Source organism: Pseudopipra pipra, chromosome Z (assembly GCF_036250125.1).
Source record: "Pseudopipra pipra isolate bDixPip1 chromosome Z, bDixPip1.hap1, whole genome shotgun sequence".
Taxonomy (NCBI): Eukaryota; Metazoa; Chordata; class Aves; order Passeriformes; family Pipridae; genus Pseudopipra; species Pseudopipra pipra.
Genome location: NC_087581.1, coordinates 29,154,472 through 29,177,523, shown reverse-complemented (window position 1 = coordinate 29,177,523; position 23,052 = coordinate 29,154,472). Strand labels below are relative to the sequence as shown.

General features: G+C 36.4%; 1 protein-coding gene across 17 annotated transcripts in view; it reads left to right on the top strand.

Moving 5' to 3' along the window:
- Positions 1-23,052, top strand: part of NFIB (nuclear factor I B) — a 168,743-nt gene that overhangs the window by 109,710 nt on the left and 35,981 nt on the right. For 10 of the 17 annotated variants that reach the window (XM_064641631.1, XM_064641625.1, XM_064641624.1 and 7 more), the window contains exons 6-8: positions 11-129; positions 15,899-16,030; positions 18,295-18,542. In XM_064641631.1, the coding sequence (XP_064497701.1) occupies positions 11-129; positions 15,899-16,030; positions 18,295-18,542 (499 nt within the window). The remainder of the gene's footprint in view (positions 1-10; positions 130-15,898; positions 16,031-18,294; positions 18,543-23,052) is intronic. The other 7 variants (XM_064641632.1, XM_064641628.1, XM_064641627.1 and 4 more) reach the window with 1 other exon arrangement.

Here is a 23,052-nt window from a genome sequence, read left to right as displayed (position 1 = left end):
CCTTCAACAGCAAAAGACCCAAAACTATCTCCATAGATGAAAATATGGAGCCAAGCCCAACAGGAGACTTCTATCCTTCTCCAAATTCACCAGCTGCGGGGAGTCGGACATGGCATGAAAGAGATCAAGGTGAGTAACATGGGATTATTTTATCTTGAAGTATATTCAAATATACAAGTTGTTGCATCTGCCTTTCCATTCCTGCAATAAAATGATGGCTTTTCAGAATAATATTTTTTTTTCTGTCTGGAGTATATATATGCTACTTTTGTAAATGTAGTTAAAACTAACAGTCAACAGGATATTGTATAAACAACTGTGTAATTATCTTTTCATCTGGTGATAGACTTATTGTTTGAAAAGATGAGTGGAAAGTGAGGTACTCGATATTGTGTATACTGTGATCATCCCAGCAGAATTTTAAGTACAGTGCTTTCAAGGAAAAACCAAAACATTTATGATTTAGTCAACACTAGATTATGCAGTTTCTGTTATACCATGACAGACTCCTGTATGTGCATTTAGTCCACACCATGTGACTCAGAATAGGTCTAATAGTTCTTTCTGAAGAGCCCACACGTAGCTCTGTGGGACTATATCCATATGCTAAGGGATGTTGGTTAAGTGTTGTGTTCTGGGTTATCCAAAATTACAAACACGTTTGTGTGGAGAAAAAAGTTATGTCTGTCAAAACAGTGAAATTAATTGTCACAATTTCCTTCATGTTATCTTGATGCTTTATAAACCTAGATGCCACTGTAGTCTTTTCCCTCCCCTTTTTTGGTGTGAAAGTGTATTTAAACACTTATATGTAATAACAGTGTTTGTTAATGGATCCTATGGCTGATCCATGGTGCTGCAGCTATCTGGAGAGTCTGTGAAATGTGCAGTACATTATGTACAAGTGAAATAGAGAAAAAGACATTACTTCCCTTGCTGATGTTCTGATGTTTGCCCTTCTTTTCCACGTCCACTGTTCATCATTGCTCTCCGTTCTTCAATAACTGACTGACCCTTTGGTTTTATCTCATTTTTATATTGGTTTAAGGCTTTTTTTTTTTTCCATTTTCTTTCTCTTTCTTTTTTTTCCTGCTAAGTTTTCTCCTTCATCTCCTTGTGCTAGGTAGCATGTGATTGGTGTTTATTTTAGCTGCCTTTTATTTTCGCATTTCTGTTGTAGTTGGTCTCCTTTTAATCTGCTTCTGCTTACCCTCTGATCTGTGGTCTCATTATTAGGCTGTTCCTCTCACACAATATTTACTAGTCTTTTTCTTCATAATTTCTTCTGTACTTGCTTTTTCTCATGGAGACTCAGGTATTGTCTTATTTTTAGCTGCTTGCAGGGTTCACTTTTGAATCTTTACAAAAAATCTTACCTGTGGCTTTGCCTAACCAAATTTAGGAACAGAAAATAGGACTTCTGACAGCCAGAATCTTCCTCTTTATGCAAAATATTTTCCTACCTGTTTTGCCAGGAAATTTTAGTATTTTCATGAAAGATCAGATTGTACCTCAAATAAATTTTGTATTTTTTAGATAAATTATTTTTGTAATTGTTAAAACAGCCCATTGTTTCTCTCTAAACTGGTCTCCAGTTTTGAAATTAAGTCCTTTTGTGCCACTGAATGAGCTATAGGGATTTCTGACAAGTGCAGAGCTGTATTGACATCTGAGCACAAGTCCTGCTGACAGAGCATTTCGTGAATTATCTCTATAGTTCTGAAGTATCTCAATTACATTTTAGGTCTTGAATCATTCTGCTTGCAAAGAACCATGTTCCATGAACCCTGGATTTGTTCAGTTTTACCAGCTTTCTTCATGTTACAATTATCAGTAGTGAACAATGTTAAAATTCAGACTGCTTGAGTATATTTACAATGAACCTTTACTTAATTTCTGTGCCACAGGGTAGCTAGACTTCTGGACTGAAACAGCTTTTAACTCTGTATGTTTTATAAATCAGTGAACTCCAAATGAGGAAGAGAGAATAAAGGAGGCAGACTTAAATCAGTGTGTTTTACTTTCGCTTCCTGGAGTTGGCATGCCTCTCTGAATATTGTGTCTTCCAGAACTACTGCACCTAGTGAAATCTTACTGGATCCTTGGCAGAGAGATTGTCTTTGAGACACTATAAAGAATTTTGTTTTTTTCTGTCCTTAAGATGTTCTTCCATTCCTGCAAAGGCACAGATACACCACTGTCCAGTGTGAAAACCATTGCTCGAGGGAAACATAAGCCTTTTGCCCCTAAATGGTTATTTTTGGCTCCAGTCACTTTCTGAGGTTATCCTGCTGTTGCAAAAACCCTGTAAGGTGGTAACTGCAATGCCTGTCCTTGATGTGTGGCCTCACTGGGAAGGGGTATGTGGCAGCTCCTGGCATATTTGTTCTGCTGCTAGTTTGTAACATGCTTGATATCATCTTCATGGCACTGATTTCTGCTCTCTGGTGACCCATGGTAGGACCCGAGAGAATGGCATGAAGTTGTGTCAGGACGAGATTTAGGTTAGATATTAGGAAAAGATTTTTCACCCTGAGCGTGATTGAGTACTGGAACAGGCTCCCTAGAGAAGTGGTCATAGCACCAAGCCTGTCAGAATTTAGGAAGTGTTTGGACAATGCACATGGTGTGGCTCTTGGGGCTGTCTTGTGCAGGGCCAGGAGCTGGACTTTGATGATCCTTGTGAGTCCTTTCCAGTTGAGGATATTCTATGATGATTCTGTGATTCATAAGAGCATGTATCTGTATAAAGCTCCCTTTAGACACAGTGATCTTACCATGATACGATGCTTATGAAAACCTCTTTTTCTGTTTCCTTACTCCTGCAAACACAAAGCTAATAGCAATAGCAGTTTGAAGGTGGTTCCTATGCCAGAGATCTCACTGGTGTTACTTCCCTCCTATGGATATCCACATGTCATATGAAGTTAGTGATAAATGAAAAGAAATAAGCCATTTGGGCTCACATTTGTGTTCATATGGTGTCAATAGGGAACACATATAGTCACAACAGGTACTGCTTCTTCAGGCAGTGTCCAAAGGTCATCAGCATCAGAAATGTGAATATTTCCACAGTACCCACAAATAAGACTATGCAGAGATATCGTGTTTATGGGTAGATAGCTTGTCTTTCACTCTAATGCAATTTTAACTTTTCTAAGAGAAATAAAATGAAGAATGGGATTGATACTAAGATACAGTGTTACTAATTTCAGTTTCATGTCTAAGTTTCAAACCTGACAGAGAGCTTCTGAGCTTAGATAGACAGATCTAATTTCTTCATCTCCATATCTAAGTGTAATGTATTTTCATAGAAGTTGCAATTAGATAGCTTTGAAAGACTCTTTAATTATGCAGGCTTTTCATATCTTTAACTCTATCTGTAAAAAAGCAGAAATGTCTTGATGGTGGTAGTTTGGAACTGGAAATAAACACAATAAAACAATACTAGCTGAAGCAGATTGTAATAACATAGTTAGAGTTTCATAGGTGTGTAAGAGATATCTTCAATTTTGATAGAGAAAACAGGAGAAAAATTAATGAGTACCACATAAATGAGATTAAAAGAGGACAGATGAAAATTTGCAGTGGGGTAGAACAAGTTAGATCAACCTTTCATTGTTTTCAAAAACAAATACCATGTAGTTTAGTCAGTGAGTAGACATTAGGGAGGAGTGATTCTGCTGTAATCTCCATAGCTTCTATAGGAAGCACACATCATGAGGGGTAGCAAAATGACTACAGGAGTACTTGTGATGTAGCCAGGACTTGGCATTCATGAAACTAAGTAAAGTAAATCTACCCCAGTTACAGCAAAATCTTGCTCATACCAGAATCTGCTTTCAGTTGCAAAACTCCATATTTTGTCCTTTTGCTGTTAACTGTCTTCCTGTTATACTGCTGCCAAAAATATTTTGATAAGATTTCCAGATGTTGTACTTTATAGTCTATTTTCAGGGAGCTGGCTGTTTGAGGATGTAATTCTGGGCAGAAATAAGTAAGTGTATTTGAAAAATAGTAAGTTTAGAAATGGCATAAACTTGGATAAAGACAATCCACAAAGAATTATGTTACTGATCTGATATAAAAATATAAAACTTCCTCTAATTAACCAAAATTAAAATTGAAAATAATTTTTTATTTGTATTTATTTAAGTCAGATTATAAATCCTTATGGAAGAAAAGAAAATCTTATGAAGCCATGATACTGTCCCGGATGTTTACTTCATTGCCTTGCAAAAAAGTTTGTGACTATTTTAAAAATACATGCAACCACAAGTGTATATGTAACAGTTTAAAAAACAAATAAAAAAAATACTGTAGAATTACAATGTGTTTTTTTACTGTACAGCCATACAGTTGTTGTGGGAAGAGTCTGTAGTTTGGGCCATTATTTTTACTGTCTTAAATACTTATAAACCTTGCTCGATTTGCATGATTTTGAGACAGATTTGATGTCTTCTGGTAGAGCAAATAGGCAGGTTTATAACTGCAACTATTTCTCCCAAACCTTCTCTTTGCCATTAGCCTTCCAAGTAATTAACCATTCTTCAAACATCCCACAGTCCCAGAAAGTGAAGTCATCTCTGAGAATGGTGCATTACTTAAAAGTAGGGTCCTAACATGACAATTAGGAGCTCAAATGCTGTGTCTTCTGTGAGATGTTGTGCAAGTTATTTATTCTCTCTTGTGCTTAGTTTCTTCCAACTGGATGTCTTAATAACTTCAAAAATGTCTGAATCGTGTCTTAACACTTCTATCAGTAGAAAATATATTTTATATCTAAAAAATAACTTGCTGTAGATCTCTTCCAGTCTTTTTTCCAGGTTGCTGTTACTCAATTCTTTACATGGTTCCATATGAAACAAAATTTTGAGTTCCTGCAGTAGTAAGACTTTGTGAAATAAATATAAGTTTCTGCATGAGTAAAATTGCTGACTGTTTTATAAATTTAGAAATTTTATGCAGGTAGAAAAAAAAAAAACCAATCCACCTCAATTTGGAAGAGGAAGTTATTAAAAATACATAAAAAATTAGTGACTAGTGCAGTTGATAAAAGAGCACTTAGGACCTAATAGGCTAAGAACTGTTGTTGGACATCTTGATTTACTAACGTGTAAGTAAATCAGACACTTTTTCCTTAACCGTTTCTTTAAGGGAACAGGAATATGACAAGAGGGGAGCAGAGTGTATGTGTATGTGGCTTTCCTTCTGAAAGCTATCTTGACAAAGTTCATTAACATAGTTGCAGACAATTTCAGTATCTGTCCTTGAGATCTGTTTTACTGTTCTAGTGTTACAAAAATGTGTACATTGGAAATAAATAAAACAGGGGTTATCAAGTATGCATGCTGTTATAAAAGTTGATTCATGTGGCTTTCCATAGTAGCCAGTTGTCTAGAAATACTGAATGTCGATATACAATGAAGTGAATTTTATAGTTTCTTCATCATGTTAGTTCTCTTACACCTCACCCACTTCTACCAACAGTCAAGAGCCAAGATGCGAGCACACCAACAGCTGGACTACCCTCACTGATTGTTTGGCCAGCAGCTGTTGAACTCTCCACTTCTCAGGTCTCAACCCCCTTTGTTGGATACCCCTCTTCTGGACACTTGTCCCCTTTTGCTTTCTCCCCATCCACGGGACAGTCCTTCTCCCCTGGGATTCTTCCCAGTGGCTCTTCTGTTGGGCCTTTGGCTCATCAATCGTCAAGGGAGGATGTTCTAATTTTCAAAGTGAGGGATCTAAAAGAGGAAGTTGTTAATGTGGTCCAGGAGTTGAGAACAGTAACAGATCACCTTAGCTTTTTGGTGTCCTGTGTTAGACAGGGTTTGGAATTTTTTCCAGCTCCTGGTGCTGTTTCTGAAGGTTAATGCTTTAGAAACACAGACTCCATCTAGCAGACTAATTCATCTTGCAAACATTTACCTTAATGAATGTCTAATAAATGCAGTTCTGTGTTTGTGACTCAGCCCGAGTTCTCAAAATCCTTGTATCTCAAAGCTTGTTTGAAAGCAATTTATGTCTTGTTAGTAACTTGTTACTTCTGCCTTTGTGTTTTTTATTATTTCAAAATACTCTTTAAGAAATATATACACACACAAACATTTTATATCTAGCTATCTCAATAGATATAATTTTCTATGATTTAACTAGTATAGACTTATATGTATAAACTTAGTGAACTAGTGTTTTGACTAGTTAGCACAGTAGTCAAATGCTACCAGTTGATGTTTTCATAACTTCATAACTTTCATAACTTCAATTTCATAAAGTGAGATGTACTTTCCACCGAGTAACTTCTCAATGTGTACTTCCAGAGAAGATTCTTAGCCATGACTTCTCTTAGCTTGTTGCCTGCTATGATGCTGAAAGAGGCATCACAGTAACACAGCTCTAGTGAGTAAGTCATACTTGGGAGGCGACAGTTTGGGTTTTCTTTCTTCTTGGTTGCAGAACAAGACATTGGTAGTTTTCATTGAATGAACATTGTGTATACTTGTTAAAAATCAATCTTTCTGCTGCTATAGTTAAAACAAATTTAAAACCAATAGGGAATTGCTTTACTTTTTGTTTCCATAGGGGCAATTCGGCAAGAAAAGCTGCTGGTACATAAAATAAGTAAAATATTATTTTCATGAAGATGAAAAGTGCTTTCTTATTCTTAAAGTTTGAAAGGCACTAAGTATAGAAAAATAGATGAAGGCGCTTTCAAATGCTTATTTAATAAAAATACAGAGAAAGAGAAAATAATAATGCATGAACAGGATAGCCAAAATGTTATCTCAAAATGAGTGAAGGTGTTTGTGCATCAAGAAAATTTACATCCTCCATTACTGAGTGGAATTATGTTAAGTAAAGCAACAGAGATTATACTTTTTTTCTGTGTTTAGAATAGCTTTAGACCAATTTGCAGCCTGTTCATTAGTATCTTCACATATTCAGAGAAGCAGATGAGGAATTTTTTATTCTGGGCAGAGCAGTGACCTGACTTTCAGCCCATGAAAACTTCAGTTTTTGAATGAATGAGGAGTAAAGAAATATTTGGAAATAGAGAGAAAGACAAACACAGGAGTAGGAGATACAGTGGGAAACATACAAAAAAAGTTTGCTTTTTTTTGCATTCCTGGAAATGGCTGTTATTTGCTCAATAAAGTCACTGTAAAAAATTCTCATTACAGGTTCTTTGTCTTTTGTTCTGACAAATATATTGTGGAAAGGCCTATTAATTAATGTTTTCTATGCATGATTAGTGAGTGAAATACACTCAAGATCCCCCCTATAGACCAGTGAAAAATGTAAGTGCAAAAGCATATTTTTCTTGTATGCATAGCACTTATTCTGCAATGAACTTTATTCTGTGGAAACATCATGTTACCTTGATGGTGACTCTAGATGTCCTTTAATTGAAATTAGTGATAAAATGCATGTATTAATGCAAGATTTGCCCAGGAACTATGATGTGTCATTTTCCTGTCCCAATGTTGCTGAATAAGAGATTTCATTAGTATTTTTGAAAACGATAAGCTTGTAGTAGACCTTGTAGGGTATGTATTATCCTGTATGATTTAACTGATGTGGTGCAGAATATCTTCACTTATGAAAAGGATAGATATCTAGTACCTCACTGAATTTTTTTTGTTATGTGACATACATGAGATGAAAAAAAGTAATTTAGCCCACATATTGAAACTCTTTTGGGCACCTCTCCTTTTTTGTCTTCATTCATAAATTCTTTGTTTCTATGCTTTATAGATAGATATATTTGAAAAGATCCTCTTTTTTACTGCTTTCATACAATCTGTATCAAACTTGATCAAAGTAGTATATTTAAATGAGTTAATGATTTTCTCTCCATTCAAGACCATTCCTTTACATGATTTTATCTCAAAGTCCCCTTTAATCCTATTGTGTTAGAAACTGGGAATACTTTTCTGACTTTTGCAGTTACGGTTACAATGTTGACTTTATTTTCTAGCCAAGGTCCTTGGAGTCTCAGCATTAATGAGGTGTTATAGCTGTACATTTTCCTTGAAGTCTGGATGACTTTCTGTAGGATAATTTAATAAATGACTGAAATGTACTCAAAAGTCTTTTTAATTTGTTTTGTTTTTTAATAAGATTTTCTCAGTCTCCCAGAATGCTCTTCTGTCACAGCTATCTGCTGGAATCAAATCTCTCAATATTGCTTCATAGATGATAAAATGGCCCAGTCTGTTTCTGAAGTGTAAAGTTAAATAAAAAAGTAGTCAAATACCTAAAGTACACTGTAACTGCTTAAGGGTTTTTATGGTAGTGCAGATTTCTTGGAGCCTCATGTAGCTTTGTTAGTGATGGTATATATATTCGTTACAGCAATGTTGTATTTTTGGTCTGATACTTTTTACCTCTGTTTCCAAAATCAGCCTCATTACTTGCAGTGGGTGCTCCATGTTTAACAGGTGACAACCCCACTGAGTTCTGTATTACTCCTGAGTACTTCCCATATGACATCTGATGGCTGTGTTGGTACAGAGGTGGTTGGATAAACTGAGTCTGAAGCTGTAGGAAGACCTGAGACAGGAGAAGCTGCAGAGGTGTAGTCTGGCACTCTGCGGCTGCTCCCTGTGGGTCTCTGTGGAGGTGGTGGAGACATTCTCACTTTTTTCCAGCAGCAACACCCCAGATCCCCATGGTCTCTGTGGTGACACCAGCATCTTGGGGCTCACACAGCTGCGTCATGTTTCTGGTATGAGCTGAGGGTGAGGATAGGTGAGGAAGGCTGGCCAGCTTTATGCCAGCAGATCATAGTCATGCTGATTATGAACCTTACCTAGGAGGTTTACTGTTGCCTTCTGGTGAGGAGTGACAAGATGGGTTTGAAGAATGGGAACTAAGAATTTCTGCCCAAAGTTCTTGCAGAACAGCATGCCATAGTTTCAGCCTAATCTTAGTGGGAATACATACAAATTTAAATAGGAATAATATCTTCACTATGGTAGGTAATTACTTACATGTCATATGATGCAGTCAAACAACTGTTATGGGATTAGGTCTGTATGTCTTGCCCTACTGTTGAATGTTTTTTGAAATTACTTTGGGATATGGATGGTTTTGATGCACACATATTCAATATTTATGCTTTAATCTGACCATCCTATCTTTCCTCATGCCTTGTTTTATAAAAAGCCTTTTGTTAAAAGTGAAAAAATTTTCAAAAGGTAATTTTAGGAAACATATATTAATTACCCTAACTTAAATGACCATGCACTAGAATTATACTTTCCAAAAGCTTGTGCATATAATTTTAACAGGAGCTATGCTGAGTTGTTTTGCTTTGTGTCCATAAAATGTAGGATAATCAGTAATGCAATGGAGTATTTCAGTTGTCCAACTTTATACAGTTAGTCACAAACACCAACAAAAAGCATCCTGCATTTGTTTCTAGATAGGTTCATCTGGGTTTCCAGCACACCTCCCTATCCTCCCCCTCCCCAAATATGCTGTCTGTTTTACAAACCCCTTTCTGTTGAGGAAAAGAAAGTAATTGAGAACAACACAGCCCACAGAATGTGACAGTCAGTAATGGAGTAGAGTATTCTGCAAGTTCATGTGGGTAAGGATGAGAAGAATGACATGTCCACACCATTTAAAGGATTTTGTGTTTCATTTGTCTGAAAGTTCTTGTATCACTTCTCTTATGTATATTAATACTTATTGAGCAATACAAAATAAAATAGTGCAATTTATTAGAAGACTAATGAACAAAGACATAATTCAGTTGGTATTGCAAGTAATTTAGTCATTTTACTGTAGCTTTTCTGAATTGAAATATTGTTTTATTGTTTTGCTTGACAGCTTACAATACTGAAAATGATATTGGTAGAAATTCTAGTCTAGCTCCTCTTCCTAAGTTTTTCAATACAAATCACAAAAGATAATAGATTGAAGTGGCTTATCTGTTGTGAAATGGCAGAATAGCATGACAGAGTGTTTAATTAGCCTTGGGCATGGTTCCTGATGGGAAAACAGGTGTCACAGTCTGGTGGACTGGATTGTGTAATAGAGGAGGTATGCCTGTGAAAATAACATTGGCACTAAGTAGGCTGATTTGAAGATGAGAGGTTATCAAATCTTTGTACACTGAAATATTCTGATCTAGTATAAAATTTTCATATGTAAAATGCTTTTCCACACTTGATGTAGGAGCAAAAATAAAATGGAGATCAGTTTTTTAAACGTGAAGTGAGCAGCTTTTACCAAACCTTAACACAGGCTTCTCCTAAAGTTCAGAACACTCTCAGCTGCTCATGCATCTTCATGTAAGACCCCACTGTTTCTCTCAAAAGTGACTACAAAGGCCTTCACCCTGAGTATTTCTAAACATGTCTCAGAAATTAATGGAAGAGAATTGATTGTGAATTTTTGTTGCTTTTGTTTTATTTTGTTGATTTTTTTCATACAGGAAAACATAGTTTACCAGAACTGATTTTTTAATGTAAATAAATAAATAAATTTTTAAGAGGGTTTCTCTCTAGTCCAAAATAAAACAGAGTGAAGGACAATGAGACATCAACAAGTCGTTGATTAGAGCACAGATTTCTTAAAGGGAAGAGCTAGTTGCAAAGACTAATCTCTGTCTGATACAGAATAGGAACTCTTGCCAGTCGTTCTCTGCTATAGACGCCAAGTATCTCAGACACCCAGCTTTTCAGGCACATCTGATTTTCTCTTCTATTTGTTCACAAAAATATGTCCCCATTTCTTTTCTTTTTGTTGAAAAGATAAATGAATTAAAATGTTTTAATTTGCAGGATTCTTACTTTCCATTCAGCCCTGGTGCAAAGTCTTTAGGACAGATATAACAAAGCCTTTTTCCAATAAGTAAGAGATGGCTGTGCTTTAAAGTCACTCAGCTGTCAGTATTCATTGTTAGGTGCTTTATTAAGACCCACAGCTGAGAAATACATAATGCTTACAATGCTAAAGGAAATCAGATTGAGTTTATTTGAAAATTGATGATGTTGACTCTGTTCAGAGTGTCTGTGCTCCTTTTTCACATGCACAAGTGTAAAGCAAAACAGATTCTTCTGAGCACCATGGGAATTGTTATGATTCTTCATCATCATACAGCTATACAATGTGAATTTAAAATTTTGCCCAAGTTTTCACGTGTGCTTCGTACATACCTACCAAACGTGATGAAGGCAGGGGAGAGTGAGGCCCAGCTGGATGTGATGCATGTAGTGTGTCCTGACACCAGAAATTATCCTAATTACTGCCTCTGGGAAAGGATCAATTAATTTAAAACTGTAGCATGAAAAGGTGCCTCTTATAGCTTGACAGAGGTGCTGTAGACTGCATATTTTTCCTCTTTCGCTGTGGTGATACATAAAATTGGATATGGTTTTATTTTGTTTTCTCTGGAGATGATGCTACACTAATAAGTTGTAAAATAAATCTTTACAGATTGTTGTTTGCAAGTCTTTCTTATAAAGAAGGACTTGTGAAACTAAGCAGTAGAAAATATATTAATGAGTTCAAGAATTAACTGGATTAAAAGATAGTTAATATTTCTTTATCGATTCTTCTAACTCTGCTCATGAGCATGTGTCATCAGCAAAAAAAGCGAAGCTGCTATGTTGTGGTGGTGAGCTAGAAAGCAGGTCATCTGTCCAGAAACAGGCAGGTGGACGTTTAAACTTGCTCCGGATCACTGCTCAATTCCAGCTGACTTTTTCTAACAGGTGGCCTTGCCAAGTGGTGTGCCAAGGTGACACTCATCCAGGAATTGCCTGGATGGCACGATGCTTCAGACTGAGGAAGAGGGTCTTTGCTCTGATGCGGAAATTGCCAAAACTCATGTCTCATTAGTGTTTCCTAAAGTTCTTTGGAAACGAACAACAGTTTAATTAAAGGCTGATGTAAACACATTTCTGCACTTTCCCTACAGCATTTTATCACATTAGAATTGATCAAAATTGTTGCCTTGGGCTGTCTTGAACAGCTATACATCTGGAGCACCATTTGTGCAAGCTGCTGATGAACAGGCTACATATGCTATGCTTCACAGTAGCTCTTCTGCCTTCCTGTATAGGCAGATTTACCTTGTTGGGAGATGAGGAGATTTAACTATTTTTATTTGCATAAGCTCTTTTTACTTTGATGTGGTGCTTTAAAATGTGTAACATGCCACCCATTTGGGTGCATGCATGCTGCATCTCCAAAGTAATATAAGAATACAGGCAATAGTGATTTGGAACAGCACTGAGAATTTCACATTCGAAGAAAATTCTAGGCAGGAGGGGACAAGGGATCTGATTAATGTTGACCTTTCAATAACTTTGTCCAAGTGCTTTTGGCCTCTTTCTGCTTTTCATCTGTGTTTAACATTTTTTTTCCAAAAGTCTGTTGGTTTTTTTTTTTAATTCTCAAAGTAGTAAGGATTGGAATCCCATTCCTGAAACCTTAACATGATCATAAGGGCAAATGGCTTTTTTTTTTAACTATGTAATTCATTATGTAATTATCAGTATATAACTAAGTTCTCTGTAGCTATTAGACTTTATTACATGATGTGGAAAAAATAAGATGTGTTTTAAAATGAGAAAAGTATGTGTTTTCTATTATATAGAAACTACTAGTAAAATCATATGAAGCCTCACTGTCACTTTAGCTCAACCTTTGTTTAAGGATTCTTGGTGTGACTCTTGGGGATAGTGCATCCCTTCCAACTGGGCATATTCTGTGATTTTGTGATTTAAAGTGCTGTATTCAAAGGCTCTGTTTCTTATGCAAAATTAAAGGCATTGAAAAACTGCTTTGCATTTTTAAATTTTTTTTCCTCACTTTTTTGTTTTTGTAACTGGCAACTCTCCAAAGAAACATATCTCGCATGTTTTCCTCTTAAATATTGAAGCTTTCTCTCTTGGTCAAGGAGGAGATGGCTGCAGCCTTTCTTCCTAACCTATCCAAAGAGTTATTCTGTCTCTCCTGTTGGCTTTATGTATTACTTGGCAGGGGCAGGAGCAGGAATGCTCCATCATGATGGCCAGACACGTGGGGAGAGCTGTGACTGTTGTGGAGGAAAAAGACTATCCGAATTACTTCTCAATGCAAAGTGCATTGGTTTAAAAAGAAGCTGCTGCCTGCACTTCAGCAGTTATTCTTTGCAGTTGCTTTGCTATATATAACAAGGCTTCTGAAGGTATCCCATGGTGGTGTGCTGGGCAAGCATACAAGCTGCTGTTTTGGTGGGTAACAAGTATTTTTATGGCAGTACTGAGTTTTATTTTCCAGGCTCACATTACCATGATGAGAAGGGAGTCAGCTGTATGAGAAGTTCACTAAGTTTGATTTGTAATTTATTCTTTGTTTTCTTTGTGCTAGCTACAGTTCTTATTTCTATAAAGTAGGGGCATGAATTACACATTTTTAAAGTGAATGCTAGGATTATCATAGGTACCAATCACCTTTTCAGTGTATTCATCTCAAATTAGTGATGCCACTGAGAGGTTAATGGGTATTATGATTAGATTGCACTTCATAAAGCATACTTCCTTTGAGAATTTACAATATTTTGGTTTTGAAAAACACAACTTTTGTGTGTTGAATGAAGTAACAGTTCCCAATCAAACTAAATCTCTGTTGAATTCCAGAGATCAGAGCTGCTGACATATGTAGACCTTCAGGAGATGAGCAGCTCTTTCTTTCATGTGTTCTTTTGTTGAATATGAGCTTTACAAAAGGAAAAGATTTTCCAGTTCCAGTCCATGGTTGTTTGGTTTGATTTGTTGGGGGTTTTTTTCCCCATTAGGGAGACTTAAGTGCAGTAGTTTTAATTTGAAGTAAACTGTTTGTACATTATCTCTTTTGCAATAGACTATATGTGGTGGAGTCACCAAAATATTTGGTCACTGATAAATTCTATGACAATTTCTGATGGCCACAGTGTTGTAGTCAGAGATGGTGTTTGTAAGCTATTAGACACTCATCTTTTTTCTCAGATTATAATATTGCAGCATTTCTGCAGAGACAGAACCACAATACAAAGACAATAGCCAGTTAATTTTGTCCTGGACTTCTATAACACTTCATATCTGTTGGGGAAGTGTGGGAATTTTCTTACCCTGATGGGTCTAGAGCCTAATATGAAGAAGCTAGGGCTATCGTTTCAGCAGAAAGTCAAACATAGTGAAATGTTTGAAAGTCATTCCAGGATTATTCCTATCATGGTTTACCTGTGCAAAGCTCAACTTAAGAAAATTCAGTGTTACAATTTAAAAAATTATTTCTTAGCTAAGCAGAATATATTCAACAAAGCTGTAAGCATTTGGCAAGTTTTTCTTTTTTTGCCTGCTGAGCTATTAAAAATATTCCTCCATTTTCTTCCTCAACAAAACTGATTTACCAAATTTTTAAAAACAACTAGAGATGCCTCTGTCAGCACTCAGTGTTTTTGAGAACATTAGATTGCAACTGATCAGTATAATAAAATCATAACAACAACCTTCGACATCTGTTAAAACAGAATGATTGCTGAATTGCTCTGTTGTAAGCAGTTCTTTGTTCTTACTGAAGGTTTTGCTGAACTGAATCCTTTTGCAACAGCATTCTTGAAGATGTGAACTTTGCAGGGTATCCAGGCAATCACGAGACTTAGTTGTCAGGGCCAAAGAGGACTGCAGGAGTTGCAGGGGGATTGATGGAGGTTTACAGCCAGAGTCTGCTCGAGGTCTGGTGCTAGTGTCTATACAGGGCTTGGCAGCAGGACGGGGCAGAGCAGAGAAGTGGAACCTCAGTTTCATGGGTCCTGCTCTAAGTATTATTTTCAGGGTGAAAACCCACTCTTAATGTTTATCCAGTTCAGAAAGTATTGCTCCAATTTGGTTTCAATAAGACATTCACATTTTGCAGGCCTGTCTCTGACTTCTGAGGTGATTACATGTGTCCCAGAATAGTAAAATACAGTGTACCAGTGTATGATATTAAAATTATCAAAAATCCATTTAAAGCTACATGGCCCATGTAGGAAAATCAGCTGCAAAGTGGCTCCTGTCCAGTAAAGTGCTTAAGAACTTACGTTTTCTTTAAACATGAGTTAGTACCATTGATTTGAGATGGAACCCAAATGCAGTATTGATGTGTGTCCTATAAAAATATTGTAATTAACTTTGAAATAATTTGGTGCAAAGCCCAACAAATGTTGTTTAATTAATTTAAACTTTTAGAAAGAATACAGTAATTCAGAATACAGCTCTATGAAATATCAGTGAGCTTGCATGGTAGAAATTATACATTTGTCCCTGCTATGTGTTATCTTCACATAGTTAGCTCTAAAGAGATGTTTTTGTTGATAGGGAAACTGGAAGGAAGAAGTGGGAAGGACTTTCTTCAGATATGGAAAATATGAGATAGAGAATTTTAAAGCATCCTTTGTTCTTAGGGAGGTTACATTGTTTCACTATGGTTTTGGGAAGGGTAAGGGATAAGTTTTGAAGTAACACAATAATGAAAACCATAAACTGACATATGTATGGCAGTTATCCTGCACACCTGAGCGTAGGTGTTCCATTAAAAAATGCAATAAAATTAAGTGGCTGTTGAAGGAACAGATGATTTGGTGATGTTCTGGGGAGCTGAGAAGTGTCTAGCAAAGTTTCTTCACTGTTTGACTTGTCTGGTATGAAAGGAATGTAGTTTCTGTTTTTCAGGACAAAAACCAGTTATGGGATTATTATAATTCTCAAGTTTGAAAGCAATAGTTTAAAATTAGTTTATTGGTCATAGGGGAGTTGGGTCACCAAACGATATTTATGCACGAACAGTGAAAAGAAATACCTTCAGTCTACAAAATGATGTGTCCTGAGACAGACTTCTAAGCTAATGTCACCCTTCTGTTGTTTTTCTGTTACAGATATGTCTTCTCCTACAATGAAGAAACCTGAAAAGCCTTTGTTTAGTCCTACTTCTCCCCAGGATTCTTCACCGAGATTGAGCACTTTTCCCCAGCATCACCACCCAGGAATCCCAGGAGTTGCACACAGTGGTGAGGGTTATGGAGGAGGAAGAAAAAACCTCCCTGTTCTTCTTTCCTATAATTAGGTTGTGATGCATTTTTGCAGACTTTCTTAGAGCCCTAATACCATTTATAACACTGATTGAGAGTCAAAATGGAAAAGGTTATGATATCCTTGCAGGAGTGTTCATTAAACTGTTCAGGTAATCTGACTGCTGGAAGTTACTAAAAAGGATTTAGGATTAACTAGTGAATAAAATAAACTGTATACTGCATGAAGAAACTGACAGAGGAAAACTCTCTCTGTATTTCTTCCTTTCACCTAAATCTCTTTTTTATTTTTGTTGTTATGACTATGTTGTATATAAATACCAATAGCTTCCAGTTGTTTAATACACGAGAGAAGTCACAACCATGTTCTCTATCACACAATGAAATAAATACCAGTGCATCTTTTGAATGCTTAGACATAGAGTCCTGATAAGTATTTTTCAACACCTATTTTCTGGAATCCACAGTGAGTCCACAGTAAAACTTCACTTAAAGTGTGAAGGAGATACTTGTATACTTGTAATATGACAGAATGCATGTTGTCTTGAGGCTTTATCAGTAACTACAGGGAAATTGCCGCATCATGGTCTGTTTAACTTTAGAGGTGAGACTGACCCTGATTTTTTGGTTGAGAACGTGGTCCTCAGAAGTGTCCCCTCAGCATCTCATCATGTCTCTTTATAAACTGAATATAAAGGGTTTAATTTTTTGAGTAGAGCTGGATGACTAGGGGAGTAAAATAGATTTGAAAACTTTCTTCTTTTCTTTTACATGCAGTTCTGCTTTGAGAAGTTTCTGTTTTATGATTTCTCCATGATTTCTAGTTCCCATCATTCAATTAATGTGTAAAGATTATTTTCTTCTTAATATCCACTTATTTTGTTTTATGAAAATGGGCCTGTGCTCATTCTGGTCCCTGTAAGGTTTCCACTACCAGCAAATACTCAAGCACGTCAGAGATGATGGGGGAAATGGAAGGTATAGATTTCTGCACATTTGTGTTTGTTTTGCACAGCTGCGACATGCCAGAGCACTAAATAGGATTTTATATTTACGCTGAATTTGATGGGGCTATGTTTAAAATGAGTCTGCCCCAAAGAAATTATTTTTGATCCTATACTTACGTGTATATCTTTATATTAACTTTAGAGTATAATTTTCAATTATACATACTTGAGTCATAGCCTAATTTGCAGGTCAGCTATTTACTTGATAGTAAACTTATTTTTATTTTTGTAGGCTGTTCTATTATGGCAGTGAGCAGTGCCCAAAAACCAGCTATTTCAGCTTTAAAAATTAAGCTGAAAAAAACAGAGATGTGAAAGGTGGTCCAGAAAAGCACCATGTGTTGATACAGTAAAGAACCATGAGCGGTTTACCTTGCTTATACAGACTCGATTTTGCACTTTTCCATTGATGAAAATGAAAATGTCTTTTCTCCACTTCTATTGAACTTAGTAGCTCTTTTTTAATACACCAAGTAGATACTCTCTTGGTGTGTAGTAAGGGTGGAAACTGTGTTCTTGTGCAGTTCACTTCTGGACCAACAACTGGGCGGCAGAAAGACGTGCTGTACATTCCTTTCGCTATGAAAACAATGCCAGTTGTTTAGACACTGCACACACTTTATAGCTGGAGAAGTATACGTTTGTAGGGGATGGAAAGAAAGAGAATAGAAAGAAAAAAAAAGTGTAGATACCTTTTTGTTTGTCAGAGATAATTTTATTAGATGGATTGGTTTCCAGGATCTGAAGTTGGATGTTCATTAGGTTTTTCATAAAGGTCAGCAAATATTCATAGCAATATTGCTAAGTAGATATTTTCCCCTGTCCTCAGATGAGGCAGATAGAGTGCAATACAGTGAGAAATCACTAACTGTTTCTTGCGGGTTGGTTACTTTCTTCAGTGTTGGAGTGCTTTGAATAAAAGCGTGGGGTTCATATATTAAGCAAGTATTTGATTTCTTTATTTGGGCTCCAGATGATAAAAGTGTGCAAATGAAATACCTTTTCATGCTGAAGAACCATAACTATTTAAAGAAAAAAAAAATGGAAAAAATATGATGGCATAACTCATAAACCCAAAACAAGATACAGTATTTACAAATTTGAAACAGTTGCACTTTCCATTTCCTGGGAGGATATAAGGGGAGGAACTGTAAGATACTTTATAAAAATACCATAAAGCAGGAGTGCGGTGTATTGATTTATAACTGACTTTTTATTTTTCTTGCTGTGACACAGAGGTGAAGAATTTTAGAAGAAACAAGATGCGAAGTAATTTTAATTTTATTTTATCTTCTCCAGTCATCTCAACTAGAACTCCACCTCCACCTTCACCATTGCCATTTCCAGCACAAGCTATTCTCCCTCCTGCCCCATCTAGCTACTTCTCTCATCCAACGATCAGATATCCTCCCCACCTGAATCCTCAGGATACTCTGAAGAATTATGTACCTTCTTACGACCCGTCCAGTCCGCAGACTAGCCAGGTACTGTAACAAGATGCGAACCCTCCAAAACAAATCCTATGAGGAATTCCAGGGCATCTAGGCTGGTATCTCTCCATTTCTGGTCTCAGAGAAATCTGGAAGATGATATATGAGCGATACAACTTTTTCTGTTCATCGTGGTTGAATAAAGGTTACAGGGTAATCATATCCACTTGCTCTGTCAAGCATAAGAAAAATAGTTAATTGACTGAACAACCTGGCAGCAGTAACAGAGCAGTCCTGGTCTTGCACCCCTCCTGCCGGCTTGGTGCCTGTGTTCATGCAGGGCCACCAGAGGCAAAGTTCCTGCAGGATGCAGCAAGGAGTGTGCTGAAACATACATATGTCCAAGCACACACATGGACATGGTGTATTTTATAAGCTGGCAATGAAAATAAGCTCTGCCAAGGTAATGCTAGCCTGGTTCCATAGGCACCTGAAATTTCTTTGGAGTGAGCACAGCACTGACCCACAAATTCTTTTTTCCTTCCTTTTGTAGAAAACATGCAGTAGCAGATGCGTTGCTGGCAGCTTCAGTTATTCAGACTTGTCTGATATAGAAAATTAACATGTTTTTCATTAGTGACGTAATTTGTGAAGGATTGTGTGCAGAACTGCTTTCCATGACAGCACCAGCACATAGCATTAGCATGTATCTGCACTATAGGATAAACTGCAGTTGAGACTTGGTCTGTCAATACCTGGAATATTTCCAATCTCAGTGTAATGTAATCTTTGCTGCTCAGAGTGTTATTTATTTTCGATGCCTTGCCTGAAAGGCTCTTATGGAGCCCTGTTGCTTGTGCTTTAGCATGTTTTTTGGAAGAGCCTTGGGAATGTAAACTGAAGAGACAATGGTCAGGTTTTTCTGCTCCTAAGAGTTAGTTTCCTTTGGAAGGACTGTCTTATCAGGGATGAAGGGGTTGCTATGACAGCATTTTGTTTTGGGCTTCGTTTGTTTGCTTCATTTGTTTTGTTTTTCATCAATAATGACAGGCCTTTCAGCATTCATTTTGGACACAACAGCAATAGAACTTGAGACTGAATCAAACTTTCTATGTTGAATAACAGATACAGACCCTTTGAGCTGTGCAGAAGGTCATGGTGGCTATTGTCCCCATGGGCTAATTCCCTGGTCCAGCTGCATGACTTTCTATATGTCTAGTTGAAAAAAAAAAACAACCAACAAAAAAACAGTGGGTCCAAAAAACTAAAATTTTCTTTGAACAGAGAAATCCTAACTGTGTGATTTTTGTTAGTTACAATATTAATGCAAATTAAACCAAAAAGTGATCATGAAGTATGTCGATTTTAGAATACAAATTGCACGTGGATTAAAAGTCTTTCAGTCCCGTATAGCGCTTTTTCTGAGACTCAGCTGGGAATGTTGCATGCAGGACCTGATTTTAATTTGTGTAAAATTTCCATGAATAACAAAGTCTAATTAAGACACCCATTAAAAGTCCTTAGCGTTAATTCAGTGCAGAAAATCTCAGAGTTCTGTTGGATTTTTTTTTTTTAAACTGATGTCTTAATTAGGCACTATTAGGGGAAAAATTATGCAAATTAAATCAGGCCCTTACTGTTATGCATTTCTTCAATTATTCAGTGCTTGTTTTACTTACATTTTGATTTCTTATATATGTTAAAAGAGCAGATTAGGTGATAATCTCTCTGGATTGTTTCATGTTCTACTTTGGATCATTACTGAAAAAACACCCAACATCTAAATGAAGCATCTTACTTTCTTTCAGACAGTTGAAAAATGTGCTGTCTTATGATTTTGACATCGGGGAGTATATTAACTGAGCAGGAGTTACGCCTTCAATTTTTTGCCCAACTCTCTTTTCTTACCTCTGGTTGAAAGAATAATCTTTAGACCTTAAAAGATAAAATTTTACTCTGCTGATTTTTTTCAGAGTATTAACAGTCTGAAAACACTTCATATACTTGTATCCTGGTATCGTAGGGAATAACAGGCCTAACTGGCGTAAATTTAACACTTTCATCAGCTTTCGTAGCCTTTATATTAGGGCAATGTTTTTAATTTCATTTGATGTTTGATTTAGTTCCTGAGAAGAAGGAATGGGGTAAATAACAACAAGTATGCAATTTCAGGCATCTGCATCAGCTATTCACCACATTTTATTAACATTAATCACGATTATTAGTAGAATATTTTTAAAATTTAATTCTTTAGAGTTCACCTCTGATATTTGCTGTACATTGGAGTAGTTGCATGCCCAGTCAAAATATCCCTAAATAGAACACTTGAAGTTTGACTGTACAAAGAGTAAAAACAGCAGGATTAATTTTTTGCTTAGGAAAAGAAGCAACCGTCTGTGAAGTTTCAGTGACAAAAGGGAATTGTTCTGATACAATGGCGTGCTTTGAGCCAAACCAGTTTTTCTTTTCTAAATAAAACGTGAATTTTTGTTGAGACAAATTTAATTATTATAAAATGCAAAACTGCATCTGTAGGAATACAGGTCAAATTTAGGAATAATGTAGGAATACATCAAATTTAATTATACTTTCCCACCTCAAAACATACTCATTTGGATTTCAAAAGGAGAACTCTGATGATCATTTTAATTTCATCTGTAGAAATAGAAAGGATGGATACCCTGACAGCATTTACCTAAAATGAACTGTTCCTCCCCAACATCTTTCAGTAATGCGCTAATTTAGATTGTTACGACAGGCAACTGAGATGCCTTGTATCCCCACAGCAATTTTGAGATTAATTACATTCCTGCTGCACTGATTATAGTGAGACAGTCAAGCTATTCAATGGAATACTTTAAGTAAAATTAGTTTAAAGATATAGAGCTCCCATAGGTTTCCATGGTGGGAAGCAGTGGGCAATTTTCTTGACATAATGTCAAATACTCTAAATTATGTGTGATGAACAATCAGGAAGTTCAAACAGGCCCTTTGGCTGCAGTGAAAAATGATTCAACAATGGATGATTCTAAACAAAAGAGAGCTGTGGCTGTCGGTTTCATGAATATCTGCTTTTTATCGCCTGCTCAATCTGGAGAATAAACAAACAAATGTACTGAACAGAAATGAACCTTGTTAGCTGTAGAGCTGGACTTGTCTCCAACTAGTAGTCTGAAAAGTTCCCAAGGTTATGAGAACTGCTGCACTTTCCAGTGATTAAGAATTTCAGCTGAGCCCTTTTTATTATACTTATTTCAAAGCTTTTCTTCTTAACTAGGCATTCATGTTACTAGTTAAGACTGTATGTGTGAGTGTGTATCTGTATTATGATGGGATGCAGGTATCTCCAACTGGTACTAGTTACTGTAAGTTTCAACAAAAACTAATTTATTGATATGTGTCTAATCCACCTACGGTGTTTATCCATCTACAGTGTTGAGGTTTTCAAATCTACCACGAATTTCAAGCGTGTGTTAACTTTTTGAATCATTCTAGATGGGTGAATCTTTTAATCCTAGAAAATATTACCTCTGTGTCTGCATAATGTGTGCATGCACACACGCACATAAATATGCACTGTGCACACTTGAAATGTATGAATACTCAAGAGCATATGAACCACTTTATAGTATCAAAATCAGGCTTCTAATGACCCTGAACAAATCAAGTACACCACCACTTGTGTGGCTGAAAACAAAACCAAAAGTTCCAAACTTAATGCACTGTTGAATTAAATAGAAAAATTTCCTGGTTAAGGTGTGGTGAATCACAGAAGAAGGATCAGCAAGTGTGATGTGATGAAGGAAACAATGGTAAAGCAAACAGCTGAGGTGAATTCTGCTGAGGAATATCCTTCAATCAGTGAGAATTTTTTTTCTGACTGAACCAAGCAAACGGAAGTAGAAAATCTTTCAAGATGTTTGAGTATGGATTTGAAGGGCAAAATCTACATGTAACCTTAGATCAAATGTTGTGATATTTTTGATGACATATGCAGTTTTCAGTGACATGGCAAAAATTGACTCCAGTTTGGAGGAGTTAAATATTGGACCCTTTTTCTCTTACAATAAATGCCTTACATATGTGGTGTCTGAGTGAACTGCTAACTGTATGTTGACTAAAATTCGTGAGCCTGATAAAATGTACTTTGTTGCAATGTGGTCTAGTTTGCAGCTTTATTTTTTTGTTGGTTTTATCTTTTTCTGAAGATAGAAATATCTGAAGTGCTTGAGAAGAGTTGCTTCTGGAAGCCACTTATTTTCCTCTCATAAATGATTGGGATATTCAAGTTTCTATTCAATGACAGACGTGCACACTCTTCAAGAACATCAGGCAGATGCTTTGTCATCCTTCAATACAATAACTACAGTCATTTAGCATTGAGAAGGGAATCTTATAGGCTCTGTTTGGGCTGGTCAAAGGGTTTCCTGTTTGTTCTTGGGAAAGTACTAGCAGAATAAGCCAAGAAAAGCAATGTTGTGTGCATGTGGTTTCTTTGGTATAGCTAGCACCTTTATTTGTTGACATTTAATAATTTCCAGCTTCTTGGGCAAATCCTTTCTTG